The sequence below is a fragment of the Oryzias latipes genome, chromosome 17 (genome assembly GCF_002234675.1).
Source record: "Oryzias latipes chromosome 17, ASM223467v1".
In the NCBI taxonomy this organism is placed as follows: domain Eukaryota; kingdom Metazoa; phylum Chordata; class Actinopteri; order Beloniformes; family Adrianichthyidae; genus Oryzias; species Oryzias latipes.
In genome coordinates this window covers 17,236,043-17,262,172 of record NC_019875.2, presented here as the reverse complement: position 1 = coordinate 17,262,172, position 26,130 = coordinate 17,236,043, and the positions used below count along the sequence as shown (strand labels likewise).

At 39.5% G+C, this 26,130-nt stretch overlaps 5 protein-coding genes across 5 annotated transcripts; 3 read left to right on the top strand and 2 right to left on the bottom strand.

Moving 5' to 3' along the window:
• Positions 1–561: 561 nt before the first annotated feature.
• dnai2 (dynein axonemal intermediate chain 2) lies at positions 562–8,219 on the top strand. The gene is made up of 12 exons (NM_001195237.1): positions 562–866; positions 1,882–2,043; positions 2,227–2,348; positions 2,427–2,566; positions 2,641–2,754; positions 2,831–2,970; positions 3,083–3,205; positions 4,667–4,890; positions 7,266–7,401; positions 7,479–7,625; positions 7,820–8,041; positions 8,126–8,219. The coding sequence occupies exons 1-12, from the start codon at positions 693–695 to the stop codon at positions 8,156–8,158; spliced, it is 1,737 nt and encodes a 578-aa protein (NP_001182166.1). The 5' UTR covers positions 562–692; the 3' UTR covers positions 8,159–8,219.
• An 864-nt stretch (positions 8,220–9,083) lies between these two features.
• On the top strand, positions 9,084–12,400 carry pecr (peroxisomal trans-2-enoyl-CoA reductase). Its single transcript, XM_004079016.4, has 8 exons — positions 9,084–9,223; positions 9,551–9,684; positions 9,777–9,942; positions 10,013–10,094; positions 10,172–10,268; positions 10,351–10,461; positions 11,624–11,735; positions 11,807–12,400. Exons 1-8 carry the CDS (start codon positions 9,112–9,114, stop codon positions 11,887–11,889), a joined length of 897 nt encoding a protein of 298 aa, XP_004079064.1. The 5' UTR covers positions 9,084–9,111; the 3' UTR covers positions 11,890–12,400.
• Positions 12,401–12,531: 131 nt separating this feature from the next.
• Positions 12,532–14,137, top strand: ndufb3 (NADH:ubiquinone oxidoreductase subunit B3). The gene is made up of 3 exons (XM_004079017.4): positions 12,532–12,645; positions 13,691–13,827; positions 13,906–14,137. Exons 2-3 carry the CDS (start codon positions 13,700–13,702, stop codon positions 14,054–14,056), a joined length of 279 nt encoding a protein of 92 aa, XP_004079065.1. The 5' UTR covers positions 12,532–12,645; positions 13,691–13,699; the 3' UTR covers positions 14,057–14,137.
• LOC100125518 (UDP-glucuronosyltransferase 1-1) lies at positions 14,130–17,077 on the bottom strand. The gene is made up of 9 exons (XM_004079015.4): positions 16,535–17,077; positions 16,186–16,249; positions 15,967–16,115; positions 15,726–15,853; positions 15,550–15,643; positions 15,326–15,451; positions 15,169–15,256; positions 14,584–14,803; positions 14,130–14,506 (listed from the first exon to the last, which is right to left on the bottom strand). The coding sequence occupies exons 1-9, from the start codon at positions 17,015–17,017 to the stop codon at positions 14,236–14,238; spliced, it is 1,623 nt and encodes a 540-aa protein (XP_004079063.1). The 5' UTR covers positions 17,018–17,077; the 3' UTR covers positions 14,130–14,235.
• A 992-nt stretch (positions 17,078–18,069) lies between these two features.
• On the bottom strand, positions 18,070–23,704 carry LOC110013324 (UDP-glucuronosyltransferase 1-1-like). Its single transcript, XM_020710924.2, has 9 exons — positions 23,057–23,704; positions 22,418–22,481; positions 22,192–22,340; positions 21,951–22,078; positions 21,781–21,874; positions 20,450–20,575; positions 20,302–20,389; positions 18,843–19,062; positions 18,070–18,765 (listed from the first exon to the last, which is right to left on the bottom strand). Exons 1-9 carry the CDS (start codon positions 23,543–23,545, stop codon positions 18,495–18,497), a joined length of 1,629 nt encoding a protein of 542 aa, XP_020566583.1. The 5' UTR covers positions 23,546–23,704; the 3' UTR covers positions 18,070–18,494.
• Positions 23,705–26,130: the final 2,426 nt, after the last annotated feature.

Sequence of the window (26,130 nt, the reverse complement as noted above, 5' to 3'; positions counted from 1 at the left end):
CAACCTAAAACTAACTTCACTGCAGTTAGGACTACTCATCAACCCTTTGATACATTTTAAAAGACTTTATTGCCAATGTAAACTCTGTGATTTAACACAGAATAGGAACCGAGGGGCAGATTTTTTTCCAAGCACTGAGCCGCTGTCACCGCCGCCCCCACGTTAAATTTGCGCACCAGACAATTGCCCGTATTATTGCCTGTGCCTAAAACGGCCACTACCGTGCGCCCCCCCTGGCATCGCGCCCCACTATTTGAGAAGCACTGCCTTAGGCCTTTGTAGTTCCCTCTGAGCTGTAGTGTCATGTGCTAATCTTATTGGAAAATTTTGATCAAGCTCAGTTCCATTATTTCATCTTCATCTTTCCTTTGGCCTGAATTAAGTTTTGTCAGTGACCATTTGGACTTTCAAATGTTTCCTAAATTTGTAAATAAAACCTAAATATATGAGAGAAGTCCATGTCACTTTTGTAAAGTGAAGTTCCAACACTCGTTTAAATAAAGTTTGTTCAAAACGATGCGCGCGACCCGTTGCTAAGATACCGTCGCCTCAACTAGCCAAACCACACTTCTGTGCTGCTTTCACATGACTGGGTCGTACGGGTTTGATAAATTAGTAGTTTGTCGGTTTTATTTATTCTTTCATTTATTCTTTTGTTTGCTTATTGAAAAGCAGTGAGCACCATTGCTAGCATGGAAATCGTCAATGTTTTGATGAAGCGCCGCAGTGAGTTTAACCGGCTCCGTGGGTTCGTGGATTCCGATTTTAAAAAGCTCGTGGACATGTCGCCAGACCAAAGCACGAGCGAGCAACCCATCCACAAAGATCAGAGCGTCCAGGCCGGCCAAGAAATGTCCGAGCACGAGGCAAGACAAGTCACAGTTAAACTGAACAGAACTGGGTTTGATGCATCATTATGACTCAGTCAGTCAGCATATCCCAGGAAAAGCTGTCAGAACTCGGGGTTTCAAAAGCCTTTTATCGGATTGCTTTATTCTTTAGTCCCCGAAAAAGATATCTTAAAAAGACAATTTCCCAATAAACGACCTGACTTTGATTCCTATTATTTTAAAACAATTTTCTCTTAAAACAAACATTGTGACATCAAGCCTCTATAAACTGTTGCATCTCTGGAAGTTGAGAATCTCGGACTGTTGCGATCATCTGAAGCGTCAATCAGAGCTGGTTTGACTGGCTTATTCCTCAATCCATTTTACTTGGATACACAATTTAATTAAAATTCAACATTTTGCCCTAAGCCTTTAATGAATGAAAAACGCACTTCTTATAAGAAATTTTCACTGAAATCTAAAAATAAAGGATGGGAACTTAACAAAATACAGTAAATGCCTTAAAAATAAATAAATTGCTTTAACAGAAATTTAACCATTCATTACATATTTGATGAATAGCTCAAATGAAACCTCTTGCTTAACTCAGGTCCACAAACATGTGTTTTTTATATAATGAAAACTTTAATTTATTATTTTCAGGCAAAAGTAATAAAAAGAATTGCCTAGGAAGTGAAATCCCCCTTTTGTCTGAATAAATTTAAACTTCACATTTGAAGTTCTCTAGTGTTGCACGCCTGCAAAACTCCATTTGGAAATATCATATGAATAATATTTAGTTTGTGATTCAAACACAGACTTCTCTCAGATCTTTTTTTAACCAAAAAATCAGAGTTGAACAGAAATGGGGCTGCTTGGTTTTTAAGGGGAAACTGTTGTCAGGAGTATTTTTTTTGGCTACTATTTTTACGGCTACTATCCGTCTCAAAGCATGAATGTCAAATGATTTAACAACCTTTCTTTTGTTTATCGATGCTCAACTATTAAAATCAAGTAATTGAATGTTTTGAACATGTTTTGATGTTTGCAGACAAACACGGTGGGCTTGGAGTTCATCAGCCATGGCATGAACCATGTTGAGGGGGGTTGGCCTAAAGACATTGACCATGAAAATATGGAGCAAACCATTCGTTTTAGGAAGAAGGCAGGAAAAAATGAAGCCTACATAAGCAGCATCTTACAGCTGGGAAGTGTAAGCTTTCTGTTGATCCCAAACATTTTTCTTCTTCTTTAGATTTTCTTTAGATTTGTTTCCATATTTTGTTATTCCTCATGTTTTTTGTAAATCCCCATTTCAGCCCACAAAAGATTTGCCACGCGTATTTTAAATTTTTTTTCCTAGGCCAACTAATCAATAATCTATCATGTGGTTCAGGTCATGGAGCTCTGCATTCGCCAGAACAACGCCATTGACAAGTATGAGCAGTACTTTGAAGATGAGGAAGAGGAGGAGGAAAATCACAATGCGCCTTATGCCAAAACCATGAACGTCTTAAGGTACAGCTGACAGCCGGCTCTCACGCAGACTGATTATTTACTTTGACCAACCAGGAGCTTCTGCGGTTGATCCTGCAGAGATCCTCACCAGGTGAAACGAACCGTAACCAGTCTATCTTGGAGTCCTGATAGAGGCAGGAAACTGGCTGCTGCCTATTCATCTGTTGTGTTCCAGCAAACTTCTCAGCTGAGCACGGACTCCTATATCTGGGATGTTGGTGGGTCAGACTGAAGGCTTCATTTGAGCCAGCCCACATTTCTGTCTGTTCACAAGGGTTGCTGTATTTTTCAGAAAAGCCCAGCATTCCGGAGATGGTGCTGAAGCCACCATCCCCCCTCGTCTGCCTGGAGTACAACCCAAGGGTCTCCTACACTCTTATGGGAGGCTGCTACAATGGACAAGTTGGTGGGTTTATGTTTGGGCAAAGCAGTGAAGGTCTGTGTGTGCGATAAGATGATTCAGATCCAGATGTTTGCTTCAGCTTACTGGGACACCCGAAGAGGCTGTCAAACTGTGGCGTATTCCTCTGTGGAGCACAGTCACAAAGATCCCGTCTACAAGGTCATATGGCTTCAGTCCAAGACTGGAACCGATGCCTTCTCTGCCTCCACTGATGGACAGGTAAACTCATCAGGAAAGATTCACCCGACTTCAGACAGATGCACAGAGAGAGAAATCTGTAACCAAAAAAAGAAAAACTCTGTGATGAGACTTTTTTTTCTGCCTCGATCAGGTTTTGTGGTGGGATGTACGGAAGCTGAGTGAGCCAACCGAGCGGTTGATTCTGGATCTGAGCAAAGAGGGGAACCTGGGCCGGGCTTTAGGAGGAATCTCTCTAGAGTTTGAGATCACCATGGTGAGAGAATGCCTGTTTATCCTTTCCAGCTGATTTACAGGGGTGTTGTTGTTGTTCCCATTTAGGCATATCCTTTCAGGGGTCGCCACAGCAATTCAGCTTTCACTGATTCACACAGGTGGTTTGGCAGAGTGTTTTTATGGCGGATGCTCTTCCTGACACAACCCTGTATTTTATCCGGGCCGGGGACCGGCACAGGGATAACCCGACTCGGGCCCCCCTTGCGGCTACATAGTTATGTTGTAGCGTGAAGGATCTTGCCCAAGGACCCTCACTGGATGAAGATCATCACACCCCTGGGGATCGAACCCTGGATTCCGATGTGCCAGTCCTGCGCTTAACCAACTTGGAGCCCCTTAATAATTTTTGGTCTGCACTTACAATCCATCTGAGGCAACTATTTTAGTCTGATGATCCAGGTCAACAGGAGAAACTGGGAATTGAATCACCAAGTCTGTAGCTGTCTGGTCCTCATCCATAGTCACTCAGAGACTAGTCAAGTGTAGTATTCACTCCAGGGATGGATAGTTCCAGGTCTGAGGACCTACTGTCTGAACTCTTTTCAAGCACTCCTGCCCTTTCAGCTTCTAATAAGCCAGTTACCCCAATTTTGAAATCTCTGCACTGGCTCCCATTCAGCTTTAGGAATCAATTTTAGGTTATTTTATTAGTCTTTAAAAGATGGAATTCATATTGCAGAATTACTTGTGGTCCATGACCCTCCCAGAGCCCTCAAGTCATCAGGTTCAAGTTAGTCAATGGTCCCAAAGGTCAGAACTAAAACAAGGCAACATTTCAGCACTGTGGACCTCACCTGTTCTAACAGCCTGCCTAAGGATAAACCCACGTATGCACAGGGAGAACATGCAAACTCCCCACAGAGAGGTCCCCCATTGCTGTTCTGTTACACGTCCCCCAGCCGGGACTTAAACCAGGGCCTTCTTGCTGTGAGGCAAGAGCGCTAACCACTGCGCCACAGAAAAAAATTAAACTTCATGTAGTTTTAACATTTTCTCATGTTTTAATGTGATGTTATGGACTGTTTGTTTTTTTGGGATGTCTGTTGTTTTTTGTATTATGATTGATATTTTTACTACTATTTATTTATGCAAAGCCCTTTGAGGTGTTCTGTACCAGAAAAAGTGCCATATAAATAAGGTTGAATTTGAATTCAATTCGCTAAACACATCTAGTTAATCAACATAAGATAAGAATATCTCAAAAACAAGTCAGACCGACCCTCTAGGCCTAAAGGGGTCCCTCGTTGGTCTCAAGACTTGTATTTGATTGAGATCACAAAGTACATGGCATTAGTTTAGTTTTATATCTGAGGTATTGCTAATACCAACCCTGACCCAAAATCTGATTTGTCAGGGTTCCAGCACTGATGATACTCTTGGGTCATCTCCAGCTTATGCGTGTGTGTTTTTTTTGTCGTTTTTTTGTTTTGTGACCCTCTAGCCGACAAAGTTCATGGTGGGGACGGAGGAGGGTTTGATCATCTCCTGCAACAGGAAGGCAAAGACTCCAGCAGAGAAGATTGTCTGCACATATGATGGCCACCGTGGATCTGTCTATGCTGTGCAGAGGAACCCCTTCCTCCCCAAAAACTTCCTTACTGTGGGAGACTGGTGCGCCCGCATCTGGTCTGAGGACATCAAAGAGTCATCGATCATTAACACCAAGTAGGATTCAAACCCACAACGTTTTGGTAAAGGATATACAGAATAGTCAAGGGTTAAGCTTCTTGCAGAATTTAGACATCGGTTTTTGTAAAACTGACACAAAAAAAGCCTTTGCAATAATCCAAGTGTCTGCCTAGTTGCTATTATCTAGGCTACCAAAAGTAGAGCCTGATAGAAACTGCCAGGGGGGGGTCTTTGGCAAAATAATCTGACAAAGAGTCACAAATACTCCCCTACTTAACTGGTTTTAACTGTAAAGCTACAATTCATCACCCTTAGCAACACACATTCAAGCAACTACTTCCAATGCAAAGTCTATATAAATGCACTTAAATGGGTGTTTCAAGCTTCCATGTTCAAAACTCTTCTGTTCATGCATAGCTACACAAGTTCCTATGACTGTTTTCAGGCAAAACGCACCTCCATAGAACACCCACTGGAAGTTAAGCAGGTCGACTTTGACCAATGAGGGACTTGGATTTATTTAATATGTGACACCAAATCTTTTGTGTATTGGAGTAGAGCTGTGAAAGAAAAAGCCTTGAGTAAGATTCGCGAGATTTGCATTGCTTCAACATTTCGCACCCCACCTCTTCCAACTGTAGGTGACGGATGTGTGCTAGTAAACAGCAGAAAGATTAAAAAAAAGAAGAATCCCCTCCCTGCTTGTCCAGTGTGAACACCATGGGCTAAATGTGCTTTCAAGAACCAGCATTTAGTGTGCTCTTGATCTCACATATTGTATGCTTTAAACGGCTGTTGCATGCCCGGTGTGTCTGTAGCTCAAGAATGTTAATATTTATTTCAGGACTCGTTTTGTTTCCGTAGAAAACCGTCTCTGGTATATTACTTTTGCACTGTTCATTTCTCTTTTCTGCTCTGATCATCTTCCTTTCATCTGGTATTTTACATTTAGATAAATCTTCATTTCATTGACATTGACAGGCCTGCAATGGATCAATGTGCCAGTCAGGGAGGAAGAGAAGGAGAGATCCCGGATAGATTTTGGTGCTCTAGAAGTCTAGAAGCAATTATGCTACTATGCATTCAGCATGCAGTCCACTTTCTCTCCAAACTGTGACAGCCGTCATCAGACCTGTCACCAGAGGGAAGTCTGTTCCCGTCATACGGTGAGAAAGAAGTGGCCTAGGCACTGCAGGCAAGTGTGTTTATAGACATGATGAGATAAGATTAATGGACTAGGACTTTGTCTTTAAAAGATTCCTGAATGAAACAAACAAATCTTAGAATAAGAGGGTTCATGATGTGAGGTTAAAATGAATAAAAGATGACACAAGAAGACTTATGAGCACCTAACAGGCTGACGGTAATGAAACAATAGATTCAGCTGATAACAATAAAAGATTAATCTTCAGGAACTTCATGAATCTTGAGGAACTATTTGTGGCAGAAAACCGCCATTTACATTTTGTTTGAGTGAGTTTAGGATTAAGAAATGACTTGGATCTGCAAAAAATAACTTTGGAGCATCTCTTTTCATCCTTCTTTTAAATGTTGGTATTTTAATGAACCATAAGAAATATCCAGAGAATGCAGTAAAATGATAGTTTTCTTAAAATACTTTATTCAAGCAGCAAACATCGTAATACGTTGCTGAACAGGCAGCCGGAAAATACCATGACAGCAGAATGTGTTAGTGTAGCTTTTTAGGGAATTTTAAAATAAAGGGAAGAAGAAATTGGAAGTAAGAAGATGTTTTAACAACAGCGACAAACAAAAAAGGTGTATAAAAAATGAATATAATTACTGTTATAATTTTTAACATCAAGACTTTATGAAAACAGCTGCACATGTGATGATAACTGTTGTTTTTTATTGCTTATTATAGTCCAAGAAAATTTTAAATTTTAAATATTTATAAAAGTTGAAGTGATCACTTTGCTTTCAGTCGGTCACATTACAGAATGTTTTGTTTATTTTCTGTGATTTTTTTCCCCCACTAATTGACAAAAAATATCTGAATTTCTTCTTCTGAAATGCAACAAAGCACTGAATCTTTTTCTTAGGATGGACCAGTTAGGATAAAGTTTTAGCAAGATGCAGGTATGAATAGATACATTTGTATTAAAGGTGTGTTTTTAATCAATTTAGGCTTAAAACCAATGAGATAGTTGTTTCAAATACAATTGAATGGATTGGTCAATGATAAAATTCAACTTTAAAAGTCTCTACTGTTAATTTTTCACTTTATCTTTTCTTTTTTGTGTTGTTTTGGAATGCCGTTTCCTCTCCTGAATCTTTTCTCCGTGCTCTAATCCACTTTGTCTTGCATGTCGTCACAGTTCTCAAACTTTCTGGTCTTCCCTGTGTCAACCCTGCATTCAGGTTTCTCCCTATGTTGTGTTGCCTTCCAGGAATGGGGTGTCAGAGTTGATGGACGCTTGCTGGAGCCCAGTCAGACCTTCTGTTTTCTTCACTGTAAAAATGAACGGTGTGCTGGACATCTGGGACATCCTGTTCAATCAGAGCGACCCCACTTTGAGCGTCAAGGTTCTGATCTCACCTGTGAAGATGAGTTTAAGTCATCCTGTTGGTCCACTGAGTCAGGTGTGTGTTGTCATCTTCAGGTGTGTGACGGTGGACTGTACAGCATCCGTGTTGAGGAGAATGGACGCCTGGTGGCATGCGGATCTGAGAAGGGAGAGGCAACGCTGCTGGAGATTAGTTCTGGATTGTCGGTCCCGCAAAAAAATGAAAAAAGTCTGGTTGCTGCTGTAAGAAACCTGTCAGACAGATTTTTTAATGTCTACCTCTGGAGGAGTAATTTTTTTAAAAAGTGTTTTTTAAGTATCTCTAAATTCATATTTGAATGTATTATGTTGATATATTAGTCCAGGACAAATATGGTTCCTCAAAATAGAAAAACAGGCTTTCCATGTGCTCACATGTATACTGTTGCCGCCTGCAGATGTTTGAACGTGAGACGAAGCGAGAGAAAATCCTGATGGGCCGACAGAGAGAGATCCGTTTGAAGGAGAGGTGTCGGTCGGAGCAGAGCAGAGAAGAAGAGGTTGTGCGGGAGGATGGAGAGGAGAGCCCTCAAGAGCTCCTCGCTCGTGCTGAGAAAGATTTCTACAGCATGGTGGAGGTCGAGCTTAAAAGGAGGAGGAAAGGCAAAGATTTGATACAGGTGTGAAAAGGAAGGATATGTGGTCACAACACTCTGGTCACTAAATGATGTGGTTTTTTGATCCTGTGCTTTTTTTCTCTTCAGGAACAAGTTGTCTGTGAGGACAAACAAACATGATTACAAAGAAACTGCCGACGTTTCAAATAAACTTTAAAGCTGAATAAACTGACTTTTGTTTAGTTTAGGACACCCTTTTTTGAGTTAAAATTTGTTTAGAATTTCAGTACTGTGTTGTCTGATTGGTTGGCATCTATAAGGATTTTAAATATTTAAATTCTTTATTGTCTTAGAAAGTACGAAAGAGGATAGTTAAAAGAAAAAAGGGAGCAATGGGAAATTCTGACTTTAATCTAAGTCAGAATTCTGAGGTTCTGACTTTTATGGTTTTTACATTGATATTTTTTCTCTCATTTATATTTACAATATTGTGTAATAATGGTAAAAACAGCTAAAGAGAAAAAACTATTCCGTTTATGTGAAGGATATGATTAGTTTGAGATACTGTATCGCTAACACTCATGAGATTTTATTGTGTAAATTTTGCCATTTTCCTAAAAACACAAGATTTTCATTTTTTCGTACCAAAAATACTTTTAATATCAAACACATTAGTTAATTTGGGACAAGTCCTGTTTAATGTAAAAACCCTTTTTTTTTTCAAGCAAAAAAGTAATAGTTCGCTGTTAAGCAAGGTTTTATTTTTAACAACAAATCACAGCAAACCATAAAAAAGAAAGAAGAAATACAATGACTTTTTTTAAAATCATAAACATAAATGCAAAATTGTAAATTGAATTAATAAATAAATCCAACTTATAGGCCTATTTATTACTGTTGTGTTCTTCTCTGTTCACCTGTCTCTTGATTATTTTATTTTCTGCTTACCTACCCCCTGTTCCGGTCTTTATTTATTTGTTTTTATAAAACACTCAAATACAAAAAATTAATAGATCTCAAACAACAAAAACAGCACAACTCAAAAATAAGTTGAAATTTCGAATCCTCGAAAGTTACGCGCCTTGCGTGATGACGTCACACTCACGTCGACATAGCAAGGTTCATAAACAAACATGGCGGCGGTGAGCGTTTTCAAACCGGGTTTGTTCAACCAAAAAGTCGCCGTGGTGACAGGTGGAGGGACCGGCATCGGCAAAGCCATCTCTACGGAGCTGCTGGAGCTCGGTAAGCTTCGCTGGGCTCTAAATGCTCACGGGGTTTCTCCCCCTGCACGCGGACCGAAGCCCTGAACTTTGACACACACTGGTGAACAGCAAGGTGTTTTTATGTGGGCGGTGCTAACTTTGCCCACACTAGCTTAAATCCAGTGGTTTGTCATTAAAATTAGCGTCTGTCCTTTAACTCTCTGTGGGATTCTTGCCAACTAAACAGCAGGTGCCACCAATACAAAAGTAGGAGCATTACAGTTTGGAGAATATTATCCAATCACACATGAGGTTTTAAAAAAAAGAAAGTTGAAGTTCATTGATGCTGAAGTGCTGCTGACTTCAGGCTGCAGTGTGGTGATCTCTAGCAGAAATGCAGAGAGGCTGCAGAAAGTAGCCAAAGAGATGAGACAGAAGATCCCAGCCTCCAGTCCTGCCAGTGTGACTCCTGTGCCTTGTAACATCCGCAATGAGGAGGAGGCAAGTCCCCGTTCATTCTCTGGATCTGCTGTTTCAGAACAATTTATTTTTTCTCCTTGTTTATTGTTTGCATTGTTTTGTGCGTGTGGCAGGTGAATAATCTCGTCTCATCGGTGCTAAGACAGTATGGTCGTATTGACTACTTGGTGAACAATGGCGGGGGTCAGTTCAGCAGCCCAGTAGAGAACATGACCTCCAAAGGCTGGAAGGCTGTGATCGACACAAACCTGACAGGAACTTTCCACTGCTGCAAGGAAGGTAAGCTCTGCACACACAAGTCCGACAGTGTGTTTACAGCTCTCTGTAATCTATATTCTCCTATGACCAGTCTACACAGCATATATGAAGAAGCATGGGGGCGTCATAGTGAATATCATTGCCGACATGTGGAAGGGCTTCCCTGGCATGGCGTAAGAACCACTGGGAACACACGTTTTGTACACAATGCCCCTTTGAGCTGCGTCATGGTGTTCCCTCCTGCTGACAGACACACAGGCGCAGCAAGGGCGGCAGTGGACAACCTAACCAAAAGCCTGGCCATCGAGTGGGCATCTTCAGGAGTCCGAGTTAATGCTGTAGCACCTGTATGTACACGTCAGACAGATTCCTTTTCAGAGTTTTTGACCTGTATGATTTGATTTATTTAATTTATTTTTATTTTTATAGGGTACAATCTTTTCCAAAACTGCGATGGAGAACTACAAGGAACTCGGACCGCATCTTTTTAAGACGTCTGTGCCATTCTCCCCTGCAAAGAGACTGGGAGTGCCTGAGGAGGTGTGGGGCAAATCCATTACACCCTCCATTATTTTAAAAAAAAAATGTTTCCTGCACAATTTTGTTAACTTTGAATTTAAAACAAGATTACATAGAATATGTATTTTACATTAGATTGGAAAATATTTGATATTTTCAAAAAAGAAAAAACAGAAATAAAAGAAAAGGGTAAAAGAGAATTCCATTAGGAACAGACAGGAAGAAGATGACTGCTTTTTGTTGGCTCCTTCACTTCACAATAATCTAAATACAAAATAGTTAACTATAGCAGTCATATTTTTCTTTTACAGATTAATTAACATAGTTCTTCATCTTAAGAACACAGAGACGCCATCCAGGTTGTATCGTCGACCGTTGCTGACAATGGACTCAAAAACTGCGCCAAAGAATTGCCTCACCACTAAATAAGGCTCTCCCTTTGAATCTAGATGTGATCCTATAGATGAGGCTGAACCCTTTCGTAAGTTTCTGCCAATTAGTGTGACTCTGTTAGTGTGTTACCATAGCAACAGAAGTAATTAAAAGACTAAAAGTGTTCCTAATTGGCCTTCGCCGCATTCATTTGACTTCACAGTAAATAAAGGGAAGGGAAGCAACTCAACTTGCTTCAATAACTTTAACTTCTCTTTTTAAATCTTTTTTAGAGGCTGTTCCCCTGTGAGTAAAAAAAATATGCTGCGCATGCTTTGTGAATTTTAAGCCTGAAGAACACTCGTACAATTTTCTTTAAAATTTGACTTTGATTTTGTTTTTTGGTAATTTTGGCCAACTGGAATTGACAGCGGCCAAAAAAATTAACAATAAAAGAAATGAAAACAAATATTTTAAAAGTAGAGAAAAATTGACTCAGTTGTTTCTTCTGGGTTAAAATTGGTCAATCTCTTCAATATGTGTAGTCTTTAAATCACTAATAAGAAAATGCATTACTCCAACTATTTACTGCTAGTTTTGACTGAACACTTTTTTTTCTTCTTCAAACTAAGCTTAGCTGCAGTTTTTTTTAAAAATCATCCTGGTTGTCTCAACGCTCCTCTTGAGCAAAGCCCAGGTGATGCTTTTCCTTTTGCCTAAATTGTGTTTACCTGGATTAAAGGAAATGGAAACATTCACAACAATCATGATAAACCTCGCTATCTTTGTTTTTGTTGTCTTTTTGTTTCAGATCTCCTCAGTTGTGTGCTTTCTGCTCTCCCCTGCTGCCTCCTTCATCTCTGGAGCCACATTAAAGGTTGATGCAGGACAAAGTCTGTACCGAACCATGTGGGAGATACCTGGTATGTAAGACATCTATTTTCATTTAGCCATGGTTGTCACACATTGGTGTTAACTTTTTTTGTGTGTTTAGATCACCAGGCATGGCCTGAAGCTCCAGAGGGTGAAAACTTGGTTGCTTTAAAGGAGCTGCTGGAGCCGCAAAGCAAACTTTAATCGTCTTGTTTGACAAGTGGACTCCACAAAAGTCTCCACGGTTAACAACACAGATTCTGCTTTTAAAGTCCACAGTATAAAGTATAATCCTGGCTGTAATATAAAAAATGTAAATAATCCTAGTCAAATAAATCTTTTTTGAAAAACAATATATTTTGCTTTACCAGATAGGTTGTTTGGATTGATATAAGAGAAATGTTAATATTACACAAATAGAAAAAAATGACCTTTGGTAATACACCAGTGTTGTCTTTTTTCATCATAAGCACTTTGTGTTGAAGCTCATTAGAATAATGTTAAAAATACAGCATTGTTGCGCTTTGTTAGACACAATGCCTTTTTGTTTTTTTAATTTGATATTTTTTAATCACCTAAAAATGTACTAATTATGAACTATAGCACTTTGCTGAAATTGTAACATGTAAAATAGCTGTTTAATTGTAATAGAGGTGAGTACTGTTGATGTGATGATGTTACAGATCCAGTGAGTAAAAATATAATTATAGCCTTACTCAAGAATGTTGGATGGATGGATGCATGGATGGACGTAAAAACCTCAATGTCTTCATCAGATAGAAAACCCTTTAATAATAGGCTTTGCAGCAGCCCAAATTATGTAAATATTAAACTCCAGGGGGCGCGCAGAAAATTGAGCGTCTCCTTTTACAAGGATCTGACCCTAACACGACACCGTACTTTTGCTGCAAATCAGCTGGAATTGTCGCAGTGATACAGAGGTCACAACAAACCTCTCGGGTACGTGTTTGTTCATTAATGCCTAAATTCTACTCATTTGTGTACCGCTTTTATAACAGGTAACGATAAATAAGCTAAAATGAGATTATGAAAGAAGAAAAAACAAGTCATGGTTTGTATTTACGATTAGCTTGTTGAAAAACGATTAGCTAGTAAGTAACCTAACCTCCCAATGACTTCTTTCAATCACTTGACAAACATTGAGGTAAAAAGAACGAGTTTCATTACATGAAGCTTATATGTAACTTAATTAAACTTTATTGACGTATCTTACACCATACGCGCGCCTTTGATGACTAAACTGATAATCATATGAATAATAGTTTCGGGCTAATAACACTCGGCGGAAATCCGTAAGTAATTGTATTTACATTTTACAGCTTCTGTTAGCGTAGAAAGTAAATAAACATGTTACAGTGTTTATTTTCATTTTTAAATATCGCTAACAAACGTTAGAATTTAGCCTTTTTGTCTTTCACGCTGACTAAACAGCTTCAAAATGTATATAAAATATATAAAATTTCCAGCATAAATTAAATTTCCTGCCATTTAACAACCTGGATCGTAGATTAGTCATTAGTAGAAGTGTCAAAAGGATTTGAGTTTTGGATACATTTTAATGAGTATAAATACCGTCTGACTTCATTTTTAAAGCACAGAAAATTCGGCCGATCTCTTTTCCATTTTCTTTCTGAATATATTTTGCCAAAATCAGTTTCTTTTTCTTTTTCTTTCTGTGGAGAGCTGTGCCTTGTGTCAGAGTAGTGAGTAGTTGTTTCTGTGAGATTTTGTAATTATTATATTTCAATTAAATAAAAAAACAACTTTAAAATGGGTTAAATTTTTCAATGAAACTGTGTGCCAGTTGGCTAGTCGGCTTTTAAAAGTGGATGCAGTATTTGTTGGTTTCGAAATGTTTTGTTTCTTTAATAAACTCAGACGACATTGATTTAAGTAAAGACATTGAAAGTAAAATGTTTTTATTATTGATCAACAACGGCAAATGTGTTAAAAAGTTGACTGTAAAATGACTAATAATGTTTAGGTGTCCAATATGGGAGGAGACCACGGCCACAGCAAGCTGTCCATGCCAGACTGGAGACAGTGGGAAACAAAAGGAACACCGCTGGAGTTCACCCAACAGAGGCTGGCTGCTAGAGGCCTGAAGGACCCATGGGCACGGTCAGCATTTATAAAGTTATGTGTTTTTATTCAATTCCAGATGTCATATGAAACATTGTTTTATCTTTGTCTCTGCAGCAACGAGGCGTGGAGATACTCGGGCGGTTTTGCTAGGGCTGTGACCTTTTCTGATGTTCTGCTGAGAGGGTTCAAATGGGGCTTTGCTGCTTTTACTGTCGCTCTGGCAATAGAGTACGCTGTTTTTCCTCCTAAGAAAGGAGGCCACTGATTCTCCTCATTGTCTCCACACAGTCTAAAAATCTTCTGTATTTTCTGCCAATAAACATGATTTGATTCTCACGTAGATTTACTTCATTTCCTTTAGTGTTTTTATTGTACACATTTCCACAATCAACCTTTGCTCACAAGAATCAGTTTAAAAATATTCCTCAAGAGACATAAAAAGTGCTAGTCCTGTTTTTTCTTCTTACCCAGCTTCTGTAAGCACAGCTTCATACATTTGACTGTCAGGATTACAAAAAGCAGCACAATGGCAGCTAGTAGTGCTGCCACATCCAGGCAGTAGTACTGGATCCAGTTGAGGTCGTGCACAGCAGCTTTGAGGTGCTTTGCTCCTTTGTGTCTCATAACAAACTCAGTCCAGAAAACTGAAAGTTCAAGTGGGTCAACTGGACGATCTTTATGAAGAGCCGACAGCCTCTGGATGTTCTCCTTGTACCTGGTTCCAGACAGTTGACACTTTACTTAAAACCTGAATTAGAATTGGAGAACCAAAACACTGTTTTGATTTCTCACCTGGTATTGTTGATGAGCTCGTTCAGCCCCTGAAGGAGGCCTTCAGTGGTCACAGTGCTGATGTCCAGCATAATTCCTGCTCCTTTTTTGGCCATCCTTACTGCGTTTTCAGTCTGGTCGCCCAGAATTGGAAACATCAACATGGGGACAGCGTGACACAAACCCTCAAAGGTACCATGAGAGCCAGTGTGAGTGATGAAAGCTCGAACTCCAGAATGTGCTGTTGAAGACCAAAGGCAGAAATACCTGCAGGTTATGTACAGGTGTTTCCTAAAACATTACAGATCATTACAATGATTATAAGTTACAGCTACTGATATTTCCTAAAAAAGACTATTTTACTCACTGGTCCAGACCAGAAAACGTTTGTAGGGGCTTCAAGTTATGTCTAACAAGGCTTTTTTAAAATAGTCCATTACTAACAGAAATTTTATTAGCCATAACTAATGATAACTCAAAATAAATGAAAACTGTGAATTATATCAGTTTCTCAGTAATAGATCATTTTTGAAGAATGTATTATTATTGTTTTTTTTACTACACTAAGCTAAATTTTTGATAATGTGCAGCACTACACTGACTCACCAAGCAGGTCATTCTGAGGAACCCATTTCATCATCTTCACATTGTTTGGAAGGTTGTCAGGAACCTTCCCAGTGTATCTCCATATAACCTGAGTAAAACTAAATGTTTACTTTATGAAATTTTTTAAATTAATTGGTGTTCAGCCGTGCAGTTGTACCGTCTGTGGGATCTGTCTGAAAGCCTCCACAAAGACTGACGTAATCTCTTCTGGCGTCTCTGAAAACACGGAGCCCAGAGTGAAGACAATAAAGCCGTGCTCTCCAGACACCCACTGCTCCAGATCCTGCAAGAATGCCACTTAATTAAACTTTTGCATTTGTTCATTTTTATCTCAGCCTAACTGGATGAAGGTCAAAACAATATGTGTTGGATGGGTCTTACTTGTGGGAGGGGTTTTCTCAGATAACAGTTGATTCCACCAACCAGTATCATGTTAGGCATGAGAGGCCGAGGGAACTCCAGGGTAAAATCTATCCTGTTCAGAAGAAAAAAAAAAGAACCTCAGGGTTTCTTTTTTTTAGGAAAATCTCAATACATTTCAAATGAATAAATCTTACCTGAGGAGCCAGATGTCTGATTCTGACAGAATTTCTGCCACGCTCACCTCTTCATTCAAGAACTTATGAGCTATGTTGTTGAAGCGCCAGAACAGCAGTCGACAGAACAGAGGTTCTAATAAAGCCACCTGAATGTCAACAGAATTGATAAATGTGCTTGAATAAGAGACTAAACATCTTCAGCCTAAAAAATCCTCCATCCAGATGAGTTTTTAAACATGTTTTCTGCCATGGAACTCACCAGAGTGTTGATAAGTCTCTCCTTGAAGTTCATTCTGTCTGAGAGGCCGGTAAAAGGCCGAGGTACGAACGATGGAGGAGAAGGGCAGCCTGCAGCTTTCATGTCTAAGGCGCAAGGGATCCCTCTCAGCAGATTAATGGTGGGGAGACCTGATAGAGATTTAGGTTAGATCTCTGACAAAAGCATTCAGCAGCATGAAACTCTTTGCAATTTGAGGACCTAATTTCCGAGCTAATATTGAGCCTGTCGGGAGCATGGGATCTGTCAGAACAGCATCAAAGTCCTGCATGAAAGGTTTGAAACAGGGAACACATCACTTTTCAGATGATATATCCTGAACATTGCGACTCAGGCTCTTAAATTCAAATTAGATTATTCATAAAAACCTAATTCCCATCCAAGTTTGTTTTAAATGGACTTTAAAATGCAAGAAAAACATCCAAATAAAGCAAAGAAATTAATTATTTAGCACATACTGTCCAAATAATTCCAAACATGTTTTATCAATGAGAGTTTCAACAGTTTTTAAAAAGGTTAAAATGATTTAAGTCCCCAGGCTTTCACTCACCTGCTTAGCCAGATAAGAGATGAGGGTGTCGTTGAACAGGAGGCTCTCTGCAGTGACATGAATGAAATTTACCATTCTAACGAAGTTGTGATATTTGGTCTCTATTCTCTCCATGAAAGGCTGAGCAGTTTCTAGAAAGTCCTTTTGCGTGGACAAAATGGCGTCAACTTCAGACTGGCCGTAGGGAACCGGATGAGTCAGAGTGTCGTAGTGTTTCCCCGGGCCCATACGCATGCTGACCTCTGGGATCACCACGGTAACTCTGTGTCCTCTACGACCCAGTTCCTGTGCCATGGCTTTGATGCCCACCCAGTGGCTCCCATCCATGGGCACCACCAGCAGTTTACCGGAAAAAGCTGCAGACGCCTCTGCAGAAACTTTGGTCTTTTCTGTTTTCTTTGGTCTTGGTTCATCTGCCACAGATGCAACACCTCTCACCCCCACAGACATGCTTAGAAGCAGGAGCACAAACAACAACCTCATTCTTCTTTTTAAGTAGATCCACTATTTGCACTGATTCCAACATACGGAAAGTACCTCCTGATGTTTTGCGCCCCACCCAAATAAAATTCCCTCCCCCTCCGTCTTTCTAGGTTTAGGTTCAAATTCCTGTGTGTTTGTGCAGTTGTGTTTGTCTGCTCAAAGATCAGAGGCGTAATCACTCCCATACAGATGCAGAGGACGGGCTAATCTGACGTTTGTTACTAAGTAATTGACTTGACTGCAGCATTTGCCATCAACATATAAAATGTTTTACAAAAAAACAATTTACTATGTAACCTTTGGTCGCATTACATGCTCAATAGCCTGTCTGAGGAATGTTTCCAGTACCTTTTTGAATCTGTGCCACCGAGGATTTAGGCGGTTTTAGAGGCAAAAGGGGGTCCAACCAGTGAGGTGTACCTATTAAAGTGGCCGGTGAGTGTAGCTTTTATGTAAAGAGGAAGTAGGTGGGAGAAAGATTTTTAATAGTTAAGCAGGCAAAGGTGTTTGTAACACGTTATCCTACAAAAATGTAGTTTCTCTGGATTTCTTTCTGAATTTTGAAGTATGAGGAAAATCTCAGTACTGAAAGAACTGACTTGTAGCTTTTCATTCTTAAAAAGTTCTCACAATATAAATAGTTTGTAATGTATAATACCCGAAAATAACACTCCAACAAGCACACAAATAAACAACATATACTTTAGACAAGGAAGGTGGGGCCTCTGATCATCTGTCCCCTACCCCATCCCTGGCAGGGGGGAAACAGGCCTTTGGCAATGGGGGTTAAGTCACGAATCGGACTTGCCATGACAAAGTAACTAATGAAAAACATTTGACTTTATTTAGCTTATTGTTATTTATATCATGGTCAAGATGAATACTCAATTCTGATTGTCTGCTGGGAGTGGATTAAAAAGTGATTGTCCACAGTGAAATGAACACCTAAAAAAGAAGTTCCGGTCACATAGCCCAAAGGTTCGATATCACTGCGCTGGCTTCTTTGAAACAAACTTTTGCTTCTGGACTAAAACAAGCGGTAAGAGGTGAACTTTCTCTCTGACCTGCTGCTTTATTATTACTTATCGTGACGATCAACATACAGTATATATATTGCTTTCCTTTGCCGCTGTAGTCGAGATCAGCTCAGCTGTTTCCATGACAAAGCCCCAAACCACGTCTCAAATAGTCTGCTTTTTGTGAAAAAGTGATTTAATTGGGAAAACATGACATGAATAAAGTACAAAACACTGACTGAATATTTATTTCTTTTGGAAGAGAGTATGGTAGAAGCGGGATAATGGCCTTCGTACTGTGCATTATCAGAAATTAACGCACTTCCCGGAGTGTCGAATGGTTTAGGGTTCCACGGCGTGCATTAATTTCTAATAATGAGCGATCTGTCAGGCATTATCCCTTATGTATTCTATGCTACTTTGATAATTATCTCAGTCATTAACTTCCCAAAAACTCAATGCTAGTCCTGTTTTTTCTTCTTACCCAGCTTCTGTAAGCACAGCTTCATGCATTTGACTGTCAGGATTACAAAAAGCAGCACAATGGCAGCTAGTAGTGCTGCCACATCCAGGCAGTAGTACTGGATCCAGTTGAGGTCGTGCACAGCAGCTTTGAGGTGCTTTGTTCCTTTGTGTCTCATAACAAACTCAGTCCAGAAAGATGAAAGCCCAAGTGGGTCAACTGGACGATCTTTATGAAGAGCCGACAGCCTCTGGATGTTCTCCTTGTACCTGGTTCCAGACAGTTGACACTTCACTTAAAAGTTGACTGAAGATTGGAAAAGCAAAAAAAATTTTTTATTTTTCACCTGGTATTATTGATGAGCTCGTTCAGCCCCTGAAGGAGGCCTTCAGTGGTCACAGTGCTGATGTCCAGCACAACTCCTACTCCTCTGTTGGCCATCTTTGCTGCATTATCAGGCTGGTCGCCCGCGATTGGAAACATCAACATGGGGACAGCGTGACACAAACCCTCAAAGGTACCATGAGAACCAGCGTGAGTGATGAAAGCTCGAGCTCCAGGATGTGCTGTTGAAGACCAAAAGCAGAAATACCTGCAGGTTATATACAGGTGTTTCCTAAAATATTACAAGATCATCAAAAAGGTTTTGCTTTGTAATTGAAATGTGAATCTCGTGTTTTGATAAAATCACACAGATTGTTTTCAAGTTTTGGCATATTTAATGTTTGGGACTTTAAATCACAGCCACTGGAATTTCAGCTCAAGATATTCCTTAAGTGTAACTGAAAGACGATTTTTTTTTTCATTGATCCAGACTGACAGACCATTTAACCCTTGTGCTATCTTAGATGACCCCACCCTTACATTGACGTGTTCTCCCTACCATGACAAAGGTGGATAAAGGTGGAAAGATTTCATGTAATCCATGGACACCAGTGAAGATCACAAATCATTGAAGAAAAAAGGTTCAGAGCACTGTCTAGTGGGTCTAGATGACCCCACTCCCAACGTTAAAGTGGCTAGGATAGCACAAGGGTTAAAAACAAAAACTGAATTTGCAAGAAAACAGCCCCTAAAACTGAACCCTCTTGATTTGAGACAAAAGAAGTATGTCTTCCAACAGTTTGGCTTCTAGAACAGAAGTGTTTGGAGCTATGAGGAGGAAATTTCTTTCATCATCTGCATTAGAATTTCCCAATTCTGGGAATGTGGGACACACCTTGATGAGAGACTGACAGATTGCATTCTTAGTTTGAGGCAGAAAAAGCTTGTAAAGGAAAGTTGTAATTTGCTTGGGCATTGTTTTGCAATTTTCTTTAAAATTGAGTCCAAAAAAGCTATGATAAATAAAAATGCAACAAAATTGATGTTGCTTTTAAACAAAGTTGAAACAGCCAAAGTATTGAGATAATAAATTTTTTGTATAAAATTGTAATTTGCAAAATGCATTTTTAAAATGTATTACCAAATTGTATTTTAAATTGACTGGAGTATTTTTAATTACTGTACCAAACAAACCACAACAATTTGAAGCACAATTTATCATGCTTTTATTTAGAATTTTAATTTTTATAGAATGTAAGAAAAAGTTGGATTTTTACATATGGAATTCTAAACTGCAAAGTTTCATTTTGAAATTTCAAGCCCTGAACTGCATGTTGAATTATCAAATGTAAAATGCATTTTTAAAATGCATGAACACAAAACTAAATTGTCAATTCAAAAATTAATAACAGCTTACATTATGGGTGAAAAATAACTTTCCTTAAGTTTTTTGGTACATTTGAGTAATGTTTTTGACTCACCAAGCAGGTCATTCTGAGGAACCCATTTCATCAACTTCACATTTTTGGGAATGTTGTCAGGAACCTTCCCAGCGTACCTCCATATAACCTGAGTAAAACTGAAGGTTTACTCTTTGAAATTCCTAAAAAATGCTGTGTTCAGTTGTACCGTCTGTGGGATCTGTCTGAAGGCCTCTATAAAGACTGAGGTAATCTCTTCTGGCATATCTGGTATCATGGAGCCCAGAGTGAAGACAATAAACCCGTGGCGTCCTGACACCCACTGCTCCAGATCCTGCAAGAATGCAACTAAATCAAACATTTGCATTGATTGCTTTTTATCTCACCTTAAGCTGATTCACTATAGCCCTAACAGCCAGATGTGGGTTCTCTGCAGATGAAAAATCTTTTTTCAATTGGGATGTTGTGAGCGACATGTCATAGCAAACACGTATGCAGCACATGAGGGTAATGCTTTAGTCACGTGCACCCATACAAGAGTTAACCCGTATGGATTCTGCAGGGTTTTAGGTTGTTGTAGAGGGGTGTGGACGCATCTTAAAGGGAGCGCATGTGTGTTTTGCAGTTCCCACGAGGGACATCATGGTAATGGAACGTACGGTTGTCGTGCCGTAAGTGTATGTTGTGAAGTGTTTGTCAGGATAATGACTTAAAGGTGATGCTGTCATCCGGTGCCCAAACACCACTCTCTAACCATGAGTGAGGTGTGTGCAAATGGCTCCTTACTGACTGCTTGCAAACACTGCATGCACGGGGTGTGCAGCTGACACTTTAGTATGATGCCCAGAAAAACTAAGCTCTGATTGTCTAATTTCTTCACTTCCAACAATCTGTACGCACAGAGTGCGCAATAAGTACACCCTTAACAGCAACAACGAGCCCCTTGGGCAGGCTATGAGTGTGTTGAAAAAAGGAAAAATCTGCACGAAACGCCTGCGTCTCACCTACTTCACCTTTATTTATCCTTACAAACTGTTAAAGAGTTTTTCGCTGCAGCGTGCCTGTAGCAAAAATGTGCATTAAGACCTCCCCTGTACAGGCTCATCGAGTGGTCCACTATCTTAAAATTTCCTGCGGGCCACACGCGTGCCCTGTACAGGATTGCCCATTTTTTCACCTGCAGAAAGCCCATATCCACACAGTTGTGACTACTGCTCTATTAACAATTGGAAGTGTGCTGTGAGGTCCCATACAGCAGCGCCATCCACATGTCAAAAGTGCATGCAATGGACATTAGCCTTACAAATACTTCACAACACACCCACCACACGAATGACAATGGTGCATTCCATTTTCAACGAGCAACTATGGAACTGCCACATACGCCTTTGCCACCCTTTACAATGTGTTTGCTTTATGACCCTCAAGGACACAGACAACCCAAAAACCTGCAGCGTGCATATGGTACAAACCGAGTGCATGTGACTGTGCTTTTCAACTGGATGAAGGTCAAAACAATATGTGGTGGATGGGCCTTACTTGTGGAAGGGGTTTTCTCAGATCACAGTTGATTCCACCAACCAATATCATATTCGGCATGAGAGGCCGAGGGAACTCCAGGGTAAAATCTATCCTGTTCAGAAAAAATAAAAAAACTTCAAGAATTTGTTTAGGAAAATCTCAATACATTGTAAATGAACCAATCTTACCTGAGGAGCCAGATGTCGGATTCTGACAGAACTTCTGCCACGCTCACCTCTTCTTTCAAGAACTTATGAGCTATGTTGTTGAAGCGCCAGAACAGCAGTCGACAGAACAGAGGTTCTAATAAAGCCACCTGAATGTCAACAGAATTGATAAATGTGCTTGAATAAGAGACTAAACATCTTCAGCCTGAAAAAAACTCTATCCAGATGAGTTTTTAAACATGTTTTCTGCCATGGAACTCACCAGAGTGTTGATAAGTCTCTCCTTGAAGTTCATTCTGTCTGAGAGGCCCGTAAAAAAACGAGGTACAAATGATGGAGGAGAAGGGCAGCCTGCAGCTTTCATGTCTAAGGAGCAAGGGATCCCTCTCAGCAGATTAATGGTGGGGAGACCTGATAGAGATTTAGGTTAGATCTCTGACAAAGGCATTCAGCAGCATGAAACTCTTTGCAATTTGAGGACAACTTACCTAATTTCCGTGCTATTAGTGAGCCTGACGGTATAACTGGGTCCGTCAGAACAGCATCAAATTCCTGTAAGAAAGATTTAACAAAGGAAATGTATTTTGTTGAATATAAATTCAGCAGCATCCCCCGAAAAAACATTCTGGACATGCAATTTTATTTCATTTCTTTTTTGCCCATTGAAACTTAAGTAATAAATTTGTTAGGTATTTTGTTAGTTGCAATTTTTTAAATACACAAACGTTTTTTTTGTTACCATAAGGTAATAAATAACAAAGGACTCCTTCATATTTGTTCTGATAATGCAGTGGTTGATTTGAGTGACCATATTTTAAAAGGAAAAGCAGTTTATTTTCATAACAATGTTTAAAAGTTAACATTTTTCATAAAAATGTTGTAAATTGTGATATTTTTGAACCAAAAACAAGTTTCTTTTCATGTATTTCTCATTATTATAACGTTATTTTTTATACATCTCATTAGAAAAATAGTATTTTCTCTGACTATATCCTATCAAGATAGTTTAAGTCAGGTCATCAAAAAGCTTCACTAAAATGTTTTTCTCGATGATAAGCGCTCTGAGAGATTTTACAATTTGAATTGTTTGTTTAAAAAATCCATTCCTGTTTCTATTGAAGACTCACTTGTTGTTCCAGATAAGAGATGAAGCTGTCATTGAAGAGGAGGCTCTCTGCTGTGACATGAATGAAATCTATAACTCTCTTGATATGGTGGAATTTAGTCTTCATCCTCTCCATGAAAGGTCCATCAGATCTGACCATGCTCCCATGCATGGACACCATAACATCAATGTCAGCCTGTCCATAGGGAACCGGATGAGTCAGAGTGTCGTAGTGTTTCCCTGGGCCCATACGCATGCTGACCTCTGGGATCACCACGGTAACTCTGTGTCCTCTACGACCCAGTTCCTGTGCAATGGCTTTGATGCCCACCCAGTGGCTCCCATCCATGGGCACCACCAGCAGTTTACCGGAAAAAGCTGCAGACGAGCCGGGCTCTGCAGAAACTTTGGTCTTTTCTGTTTTCTCTGGTCTTGGATCATCTGCCACAGATGCAGCACCTCTCACCCCCACAGACATGCTTAGAAGCAGGAGCACAAACAACAACTTCATTCTTCTTTTTAACTAGATCCCCTATTTGCACTGATTCCAAAATACGGAAAACCCCCTTCTGATGTTTGGCGCTCCACCCCAAAAAAGTCCCTCCCCCTCCGTCTTTTAACTGGGGTTGAAATTCCTGTTAAGAAGCAGAGTTGTGTGTGTTTGCTCAAAGACCTCAGTAGATATTTTTTCAGTTAGGGTTCAAGTTAGATGCAGAGGTTGTCAGTCCACTCTATAGTTACTGAGTAATAGACTTTACTGTTGTATTTACACATGAACAATATCAGAGAGACGATTTTATGTAGGGAAGAGTTCAGTGGGAATAATTCTGCAGACGCAGAGCACGAACTCTACCAAAGGTGTTTTTGCAGCACAAGAGCCCACGTTGAACTTTCTGTGGCTCAACTCCAGAATTTTAGGTATGCACAAAGGCTCCTGGCTCAAAGGCCAGCTGACTGTTATGGGGAGAGTTTTTCTCGCCTTGTTGGATTCATGGTTCATTAAATTCCCAAGGGTCATTCATAACCTTGGGGAGTACTTTTGTAAACTAAAATATCTTAAGAAATTGTTTTACTTTAGAAAATTTTGCTTAGATCTAAGAAAAAGGGCAGAGTTTTGGAGAAATGGGTAAGCCACATGTTTACATCTCTTCTGTAACTCACATTTTGTAAAGATTATTTTTCCAGGTTTTTGCATAGTGGAGATGATCTGAGCTATCACAAAAACAACAAAGAGGTTAATTTAACTGAAAATGAATGCCCAGCTCTGTTCTTTTCTCAGGACAGAACCTGTTCCTTTAAAGAGAATGTTTGACAGAGGACATATGCTTTTAGATCCCAAAAAATTCTGAATTTCCCACATAGCTTTAAAAAAAAACTAAAATGAGGTTTATTTGTAGCTATTGTGGATTGGTCTGAACAGAACAAAAGAACACATGGCATTAATAAAGTTATTTCCCATATTTTTTGTTGTATCATGTGGCCTTTAGCCACAAACCTACAACGTGATTTTATCTGGGTTTATATGCACCCCTAGTCACAATCCCATGATGCCGCTTTAAAAGCATCCAGTTCCAGGAAATGCACTCAAAACTTAATTACACCTTGGTTTACTGTGGATCTACTGAATGTATTAAAGAAAAAGACAAATTATATTGAAATTATGTAGAATATATATCTCAAATTCTTCCCTTCTCGCCCATAGCATCTATAAATCAATGAGAAACAAATATACGTGTTCAGTTAAATTAGCAAACATAGTTTGCTAATTTTAGTAAAGAATTTAACAGGTGATAAGAGATGTCAGAATATAAAGTTATTTATCTTTTGTTGCACAGAGAGATTAGTCAATCAGAATTAACTTCATTTTTTTCAGGTGGACAAAATTTCCTTCGCAATCCCACTGAAATAGCTAAAAAATGTAATTATTCGTCCTGAATGAATAAATTGTTATGAATGAGCAAATAAATCCCTCTTTAAAGTCAAGTCAAAGACACAGCTAACTTCTCCATTTTCCTCAATATGCCAACTTGGGGGTTAAAGTATTAATTAACAAAAAGATTAAAACAATCGAAAAGAGAAGCAACACCGGAACAATGTGTTCAATGTCCTTTAAGTGAAGAATCAATAGCTAGTGAACATTACCTGTAAATCAGTTAGTCAATGATTTCCACTTTATTTCAAGTAATGCTTGACTGATGTAAGATTTAGTGGGTGAAACAGTACTATATTTTTATAAGTTATTTTTATGAATACCATATTAATTTCTATAAATATATAAATTGTATTTAAATAGTCTAATTGGTAATGTTTGTTTTGCCTTAAACTGTATTTTGTGTTCCTTTTTTATCCTGTTTTAATTATATCAACGATGACGACAACGACTACAAGAACAACAACAATAATAATAATAACAATCATAATAATAATTAAAGCTACAAGTAGCATTTAGCGGGCCCGAGCACGTGCGACCGCCTGGCACGTGCGACCGCCCCGTGAGCAACGCCCTGCTCGAGCATTCTCGTCGTTCTTTCTTGTCCATTCTGGAGCTCCAAGCTAATGTTAATATGAAAGCAGCCTGTGTGTGTGTGTGTGTGGGGGGGGGGGGGGGGGGACTGTAATCTGTTGCCTTAAGGGACAAAGACTTTTGCATATAGCATGAACGAGTGAGTGAATGAGCAACGCCCTGCTCGAGCCGTTTTGTGTCGTTCTTCCTTCTGCATTCTGGAGCTGCAAGCCACATTTAACATGACAGCAGCATGTCGGCGGGGGGTGGGGTGGGGGGGGGGGCTGTTATCTGTTTCCTTTAAGGACTGATATTTTTGCATATATTGTGAAAAAAAAATTCAAACGAAGCCTTGATTAGACCTGCTCATTTTCTCATCCAGAAGAAAAACAAAAAACAAACAAACACACAGCTGCGCTGCACTGCTGCTGTCCAGAGAATCTTCACACTGGATGCAAAACCACATGCGCTTTGCAAGATCCCGGTCCACCTGATCGGCCAAGTTATCAAACATAGCTGACACTTGTCTAGACATTGTAGTGGAAATTAAATCACTTCTATTTTTCACATCTTTAGGTACAGTGTTATTGATT

Bases quoted from the DNA above. Each gene is read 5' to 3' on its own strand.
- dnai2 (NM_001195237.1), top strand. From the start codon at position 693: ATGGAAATCGTCAATGTTTTGATGAAGCGCCGCAGTGAGTTTAACCGG. The intron at 2,044-2,226 runs GTAAGCTTTCTG...CATGTGGTTCAG, and splicing joins GCATCTTACAGCTGGGAAGT to GTCATGGAGCTCTGCATTCG. The intron at 2,971-3,082 runs GTAAACTCATCA...TGCCTCGATCAG, and splicing joins CTGCCTCCACTGATGGACAG to GTTTTGTGGTGGGATGTACG.
- pecr (XM_004079016.4), top strand. From the start codon at position 9,112: ATGGCGGCGGTGAGCGTTTTCAAACCGGGTTTGTTCAACCAAAAAGTC. The intron at 10,269-10,350 runs GTATGTACACGT...TTATTTTTATAG, and splicing joins GAGTTAATGCTGTAGCACCT to GGTACAATCTTTTCCAAAAC. The intron at 10,462-11,623 runs GTGTGGGGCAAA...TTTTTGTTTCAG, and splicing joins GACTGGGAGTGCCTGAGGAG to ATCTCCTCAGTTGTGTGCTT.
- ndufb3 (XM_004079017.4), top strand. From the start codon at position 13,700: ATGGGAGGAGACCACGGCCACAGCAAGCTGTCCATGCCAGACTGGAGA. The intron at 13,828-13,905 runs GTCAGCATTTAT...TTGTCTCTGCAG, and splicing joins CTGAAGGACCCATGGGCACG to CAACGAGGCGTGGAGATACT.
- LOC100125518 (XM_004079015.4), bottom strand. From the start codon at position 17,017: ATGAGGTTGTTGTTTGTGCTCCTGCTTCTAAGCATGTCTGTGGGGGTG. The intron at 15,854-15,966 runs GTGAGTTCCATG...GTTGACATTCAG, and splicing joins AGAGACTTATCAACACTCTG to GTGGCTTTATTAGAACCTCT. The intron at 14,804-15,168 runs GTGAGTCAGTGT...GGTCTTCAACAG, and splicing joins TCCTCAGAATGACCTGCTTG to CACATTCTGGAGTTCGAGCT.
- LOC110013324 (XM_020710924.2), bottom strand. From the start codon at position 23,545: ATGAAGTTGTTGTTTGTGCTCCTGCTTCTAAGCATGTCTGTGGGGGTG. The intron at 22,482-23,056 runs GTGAGTCTTCAA...TCTTTCTTACAG, and splicing joins TCTCTTATCTGGAACAACAA to GAATTTGATGCTGTTCTGAC. The intron at 22,079-22,191 runs GTGAGTTCCATG...GTTGACATTCAG, and splicing joins AGAGACTTATCAACACTCTG to GTGGCTTTATTAGAACCTCT.